The sequence below is a fragment of the Ictalurus furcatus genome, chromosome 9 (assembly GCF_023375685.1).
Source record: "Ictalurus furcatus strain D&B chromosome 9, Billie_1.0, whole genome shotgun sequence".
NCBI classification, from domain to species: domain Eukaryota; kingdom Metazoa; phylum Chordata; class Actinopteri; order Siluriformes; family Ictaluridae; genus Ictalurus; species Ictalurus furcatus.
The window spans coordinates 31,665,904-31,673,232 of NC_071263.1; the positions used below are offsets into that span (position 1 = coordinate 31,665,904).

Genomic DNA, 7,329 nt, shown 5'->3' on the forward strand with positions numbered 1-7,329 from the left:
AATATCAGCCTGGAATACAAACGGCAGCGGATCCAGGCAGAGTTACGAACCATGGGCCTGAGGTGCTGCAGAAGCAGCCTCTCAAAGGGCTTCATTACATGTGACGTTAAGACCACAGGCCTGAAGTCGTTGAGAGCACTGGGATGTTGTAAGGGAGGTGTAGTAATGTTGTAGTAATGTTGTAGTGGAGATGTAAAATCCCAGCTGGACCTAAAGGCCTGAGATATAGATATATTCTGTACAGAAGGTCCTCTGTATCCTGCTGTTCCTGATGACTTCCAGATGTTGGAATGATATGAGATGTTCTATAAGTAAGAAACCGTTCCTCTGTGCTGCTAATGATGTATTGAGTTTTTTCACGTGCCACGTGGACACATATTCAACACACACACACACACACACACACACACACACACAATCTGAACAAGCAGCTTTATGTTTATTTAGCTCAGTGTTCTTTTACATGTGAACTGTAATAAACCTCTCTCTGTGTGTGTGTGTGTGTGTGTGTGTGTGTGTGTGTGTGTGTGAAGTTATTTATAATTTATAATTTAATCTACACCGCAGAAAGAGTAAGAATGAGGACATTTGATCCTTCATATAAACAATAATCTGTGAACCCGGCTGTGGGATGAAATGAATGTAATGTTTTAATGTCTCGTTACCTTCAGACAATCCAAACACTTCTCTACTGCAGAGCGCTGGGATTATTCTCTTCCTGCTTGTTTGTACCTTTTATTAAATGATCCATCTCCACTTTAAACTCTTGTGTTCATTTACATTTCCACACTGATTTATTATTCAGTAAAATGTTTATGTTATTACAGTGAGGAATGATTAGCAGATGGTTTATTGGTCACTAGAGAGTTAGACTTTAAATCACCGTCCTTGTTTCGGGCTGAAATGAAATACATGCCTCTACTTACTCTGGTGCATGTGTGTGTGTATAGGTATGTGTGTGTGTGTGTGTGTGTGTGTGTGTGTATAGGTATTTGTGTGTGTGCTTGTGCGTGTGTGTGTGTGTGCGTGTGTGTGTGTAGATCAGGCCAGTGTTTAGAGGGTGAGAGAAAGAACAGATGATGATGTGATGGAAAAAAGTAGCTGTGTTTCTTAATTTAGTATTTATTCTCTAAACTGTGTGTGTGTGTGTGTGTGTGTGTGTGTGTGTGTCAGTAAACCTCATTATAACCACTTTAAACAAAATGTTATATATAATTTTAGCTCAGTGTGTATAATTATCACCTACACACTCCACCTTTCTGTCCACCATCAGGAGAATGTTTACAAACAAACTGCACAAACGAACAAGAACAAGTTAAAAGGCACACAGGTGAACAGATCACCGGAAGTAGAGATATCTGACTGTGAAAATTACTGCATTACAAGTTCCACTTGAGTAAAAGTCTTAACATACCTGATTTTAACAGTACTTGAGTATTTATCTCTGTGTAATGTAGGCGTAAAGATGGAACTTGTCTCACCACCTAGGAGACGCGTCAGTGAAAAACAAGAAACAGAGGATTTCACATTGATTTCTTAAAGGAATTTATTTTAGTGGCTTGTGGCAAGTAGACACTGCATCCTGTATTAGACGTTCTGTACACCGACAAATAAAAACACTCCATTTAAATAAAGCCATGTATGCTCGTCAGTACTGCCACTGGACATGCTAGAGAAGCAGCCTCAAGCTCCAGTACCTACTATACCCTGTAGATGGCGATATCGCCTCATAAGCCACTGCAGAAAACTTTAGGGTGCCATACAAAGTGTAATGAGTAACGGTCGTTATCACATCGTCTCACATCGTCTCACATCATCTCACATTGTCGTCTCACATCATCTCACATCGTCGTCTCACATCGTCTCATCGTTTCACATCATCTTACATTGTCATCTCACATCTCGCATCGTCATCTCATCATCTCACATCGTCTCACATCGTTTCACATCATCTTACATCATCATCTCACATCGTCTCACATCGTCTCACATCGTTTCACATCATCTTACATCATCTCACATCATCTCACATCATCATCTCACATTGTCTCACACTGTCTCACATCGTCATCTCACATCATCTCACATCATCTCACATTGTCTCACATCATCTGACATCGTCATCTTACATTGTCTCATATCATCTCACATCGTCATCTCACATTGTCTCACATCGTCATCTCACATCATCTCACATCGTCTCACATTGTCTCACATCGTCATCTCACATCATCTCACATCGTCTCACATTGTCTCACATCGTCATCTCACATCATCTCACATCGTCTCACATTGTCTCACATCGTCATCTCACATCGTCTCACATCGTCATCTTACATTGTCTCATTTCGTCTCACATCATCTCACATTGTCTCTCATCATCTCACATCGTCTCACATCGTCATCTCACATCGTCTAACATCGGAGTTTCTCCTCACCACCGTCTCCTCGGGTTTTATTCAATCAGATCTAAACAAATACGTGATATTCACAATATACACTATGACTGGTACAGCACAGCTAACAGCTAGCATGGCTCACTAACACTACAACCACAAAATACTAAAGCACACAACACACACACGTTATATCCTCTTATGCACACAATGAAGACGTTTATTCTTGAGCAACATTTCACCATTTCATGTAAGTTCTCTAAACTGGATTTCACAAAGTTTCCCAAGCAGTAACGCCCTGAACTCGGTGTAACCAAACATCTCCAGAGAGCTGATACCACGTTACCCCGTCAGTCCGTTCACTCCGCCGCAGTAATCTGCTTTTACTCCGTCTGATTATTTAAGATTATTCCTCATCACACTGTACGAGATCTCACTAAACTGTGTGAGGGTGTAACAGAGTGTGTGTGTGTGAGTGTGTGTGTGTGGAGTTTGCATGTTCTCCCCGTGCTGCAGGGGTTTCCTCTGGGTACTCCGGTTTCCTCCCCCAGTCCAAAGACATGCATGGTAGGCTGATTGGCGTTTCCAAAGTGTCCGTAGTGTATGAATGGGTGTATGAATGGGTCCACATGCACATCCAGACAGTTTACTGTAAATCTCACACACACACACACACACACACACACACACGTTTGCGTATGAGTGGGTGTATGAATCACTGAGCCCAGAGGCCGTCTTCAGTCGTTTTGACTCAGACTTGTCACAGGATCATGGCGGTCAGCGGGAAGTGAGAGTGCGGCTGATGCTGCGCAAGTCTTCCTCACTTTAATCCAATTCACGCGCAAGTCCAGTTCCAGTTTGTGTTCTCCATAATGGAGGCGGAAATGGAAACTTCGGTCTTCGTCGAAATCAACGGACGAACTCCTGTGTGTGTATGTGCGTGTGTGTGTTTGTGTGAGTCAGTGTGTGTGTGTGAGTCAGTGTGTGTGAGTGTGTGTGTGTGTGTGTGTGAGTCAGTGTGTGTGAGTGTGTGTGTGTGTGTGTGTGTGGGTCAGTGTGTGTGTGTGTGAGTCAGTGTGTGTGAGTGTGTGTGTGTATGTGTGAGTGTGTGTGTGAGTCAGTGTGAGTGTGTGTGTGTGTGAGTGTGTGTGTATGTGTGAGTCAGTGTGTGTGTGTGTGTGTGTGAGTGTGTGTGAGAGTGAATGTGTGAGTGTGTGTGTGTGTGTGTGTGTGAGTCAGTGTGTGTGTGTGTGAGTCAGTGTGTGTGAGTGTGTGTGTGTATGTGTGAGTGTGTGTGTGAGTCAGTGTGAGTGTGTGTGTGTGTGAGTGTGTGTGTATGTGTGAGTCAGTGTGTGTGTGAGTGTGTGTGAGAGTGAATGTGTGAGTGTGTGTGTGTGTGAGTGTGTGTGTGAGTCAGTGTGAGTGTGTGTATGTGTGAGTCAGTGTGTGTGTGTGTGTGTGTGTGTGTGTGAGTGTGTGTGAGAGTGAATGTGTGAGCGTGTGTGTGTGTGTGTTATCCGGATGGCGCTGATTGATGAGGTAAAGAGAACGTAGTGATGGAGTTTAATCGCAGGTCTGTCGTTAGAGGATCTTCCTCGTATAACACGGAGACACACTCACTATCACACACACACACTCCACAGAAAATTCTCCTTTATAATTGATAGTTTACTGTTAACTCCACCTTTATAGTAACTATAACTCCTACTTTATAGTCGTAAACATTCCAGCAGTTTATTTGTTTGAATAATTTCACCTTTGACCCGTGATGTAACAATTACAGAGTTTATTGTCCTTTAAAGAAAAGGAGCTTCAAGCAAATTCCATGATGTAGTGAAATCTGTAAAGTCAGCACAGAGATTTTCAGTTTAATGACCTCAGCACTGAGCATTCCTCCACAGAACGGGTTAAACCGCTGTGCTAACGCAGACACACCTCCACGTGGCCTCCAGCACAGAGGAACAGGTTACACCGCTACGCTACGTTAAGTGGACGTACGTAAATGTGGACACGGTCAATATTTATCATTAAACTCAGGATGAGCAACACCTTTCTAATTCACAACTTAAAGAAAGAGAGAGAGAGTGAGAGAGAGTGTGTGAGATAGAGCGAGAGTGAGAGAGAGAGAAAGAGAGAGTGAGAGAGAGAGTCGTCTCACATGCAGATAAAAGCAGCAGTCAGGTGAGTGAATATAAACTACACCTGTAGAAATGTAAATGTTTCTCACCTGTACGTGACTCTCTCCTCCGTCCCCGGTTCATCTCTCTCCCAGATCAGAGCCACTCGATTCGGATCTTTAACCACGTGCACATCCAGACAGTTTACTGTAAATCACACACACACACACACACACACAAACACACACACACACACACACTTTCAGAATAACAGCACAGAATGTTTATATATATCACATCTACATTAACATGTTTTCTATTGCTGTTTGTTAATGAAGTGAGCATCATCCATCTTCCTAAATCCTTCTACCCCTCCCGTCATCCCTCTGTCCCTCCACTCATCCCTCTGTCTCTCCACTCATCTCTCTACCCCTCGAGTCATCCCTCTATTATTGTAGTGTTGATGTTTGTGTTGTGTGTAAAATTGGAGGTTTTGAATGCTTTCTCTCTCTCTCTCTCTCTCTCTCTCTGTGTATGTGTGCGTGTGTGTGTGTGCAGTAAAGCTCCTGATGGATAAACGAGTCCTGGGCTGAGGGTGAGAGTTACAGATGAAACAGAAAACAGTGTTAATGTAAACACACCTTTTATTTCTGTCTCTGTTCAAGTGTTTTTTAACTAATGTTAAAGTTTAGCTGAACAGAGGAAGAGCATGTGAGAGACTTCATATACTTACAGTGTTAGTTAGAGTGTTAGTGTTAGAGTGGTAGTTATAGTGACAGTTAGAGTGGTAGTTAGAGTGTTAGTGTGGTAGTTAGAGTGTAAGTTAGAGTGTTAGTGTTAGAGTGGTAGTTATAGTGACAGTTAGAGTGGTAGTTAGAGTGTTAGTGTGGTAGTTAGAGTGTAAGTTAGAGTGTTAGTGTTAGAGTGGTAGTTATAGTGACAGTTAGATAGGTAGTTAGAGTGTTAGACTGGTAGTTAGGGTGTTATAGTGGCAGTTAGAGTGTTATAGTGGTAGTTAGAGACTGGAATATATATATATATATATAATTTCATTAATAGGACATCTATTTTTTGAAGAAGACCATTCGATCCAGTTCGGGTCATTTTGACCCCCTTTATGCATCTGTGAAGTTTTTGTGGTTCATGCACTGCAGGGTTAAATATCAGAAATCTAAAAGGTGTGTCTCATATCTGACATCTAGATGAACACTGTACAGTGGGTTATATGACTGTACCTCATTCCCTTCAAATGCTATTGAAGTTAGAACCGTGTTTAACAATTTCGTATGTAACTTTAGAGACGGTCCATTAATTTCCGCATTTCCGCAAATATCGAACCTCCAACATCACACCGACTTTATTCCAGTTAGTTAGAGTGTTAGTGTTAGAGTGGTAGTTAGAGTGTTAGTGTTAGAGTGGTAGTTACAGTGTTAGAGTGATAGTTACAGTGTTAGTGTTAGAGTGGTAGTTAGAGTGTTAGTGTTAGAGTGGTAGTTACAGTGTTAGTGTTAGAGTGGTAGTTACAGTGTTAGTGTTAGAGTGGTAGTTACAGTGTTACTGTAAGTTATTAAAGTACAACTTTTAGAGGAAACTGAATAACTGCAAACCGGAAGTTTTTATTTTTAATGTTGTTGTTGTTGTTGTTTTTACCGGAAACGTTTAGTTGTCCACCGAGAAACCAGCTGATCTTCCCGCGCTTCAGATCGCAGTCCTGCACGCGCTCGAAACCCCGTGTCCATGTGATCCTCTCGCGCGCAGCACAGTCCCAGAAGCGCTCCGGTTCCCGTGCTGAGAGCTCGCGCAGCTCCGCGTGGGTCTTACCGGCCAGGAGCGAGCTCGGGGCAGCACTGGAGAGAGATCTCGCGCGACTGAGCAGTACCGATACCGGGCTAAGCTCGTGCCACAAACGCGCCTTTCCTCCGCGCGTGAACTTCAGCAGCAGCAACGGCAACGCTCTCCCTCCGTGCACGGCCATAACTCAGTGTGTGTATGTGCGTATGTGTGTGTGTGCAGCTCGCGCCACTGCCACAGTGCTTTCTCTTCCTCAAAGATATCTCACACACACACACTCCAGGGGTGGGGCGCTGGGGTTTTTATTTCACCCGCGAAAACACACACACACACACACAAAGACACACACACACACACACACAAAGACACACACACACACACATTTATTAATGCTAATCTGAAACTCCCGATGACGTCACTGCGCTGTATTCAGCTGTATTCAACTTTTTTACTCAGACCCCCCTCCCTCAGATAAAACAATTCATATCTATAAACACACACACACACACACACACACACACACACACACATATCCACACACTCGTTATATTTTTATCATTTGATCAATAGAGTGAGAGAATTATAGGATGAGATTGTGAGAGGATGAGAGAGGGAGATGGTGAGAGCATGAGAGATTTAGAGGATGAGAGAGTGAGAGGATGAGAAAGTGAGAGAATGAGAGTGTGAAAGGAAAGAGAGAGGATGAGAGATTGAGAGGCTTAGATGATGAGGATGAGAGAGTGAGAGGGTGATATGGTGAGAAAGTGAGAGGATGAGAGCATAAGAGGAGAGAGTGAGAGGATTAGAGGATGAGAGAGTGTGAGGATGAGAGCATGAGAGGTTGAGAGAGTGAGAGGATGAGAGAATAAGAGAGTGAGAGGATGAGAGAGTGAGAGAATGAGAGGATGAGAAAGTGAGAGTGAGAGGATGAAAATGAGAGAGTGAGAGGATGTGAGAGTGAGAATGAGAAGGTGAGGGTGAGAAGATGAGAGAGTGAGAGGATGAGAGAGTGACATGAGAGAGTG

The 7,329-nt window shown here is 43.2% G+C and overlaps 1 protein-coding gene and 1 pseudogene across 2 annotated transcripts; one reads left to right on the forward strand and one right to left on the reverse strand.

The window, feature by feature from the left end:
* Window positions 1-1,057, forward strand: part of LOC128613098 (craniofacial development protein 2-like) — an 18,196-nt pseudogene extending 17,139 nt beyond the window's left edge.
* Window positions 243-7,129, reverse strand: LOC128612882 (acetyl-coenzyme A synthetase 2-like, mitochondrial). Of its 2 annotated transcripts, none has more exons than XM_053633354.1 (3): window positions 6,164-7,129; window positions 4,624-4,720; window positions 243-1,484 (listed from the first exon to the last, which is right to left on the reverse strand). In XM_053633354.1, the coding sequence occupies exons 1-3, from the start codon at window positions 6,486-6,488 to the stop codon at window positions 1,478-1,480; spliced, it is 429 nt and encodes a 142-aa protein (XP_053489329.1). In that variant the 5' UTR covers window positions 6,489-7,129; the 3' UTR covers window positions 243-1,477. The 2 variants fall into 2 exon arrangements, with proteins under 2 accessions (XP_053489329.1, XP_053489328.1); XM_053633353.1 differs by having other exon boundaries at window positions 243-2,469.
* Window positions 7,130-7,329: the final 200 nt, after the last annotated feature.

Excerpts from the sequence above, each read along its gene's own strand:
- LOC128612882 (XM_053633353.1), bottom strand. The coding sequence starts at position 6,488 with ATGGCCGTGCACGGAGGGAGAGCGTTGCCGTTGCTGCTGCTGAAGTTC. Across the intron at positions 4,721-6,163 it reads TGGACAACTAAACGTTTCCG|TAAACTGTCTGGATGTGCAC; the intron begins GTAAAAACAACA and ends TGTGATTTACAG.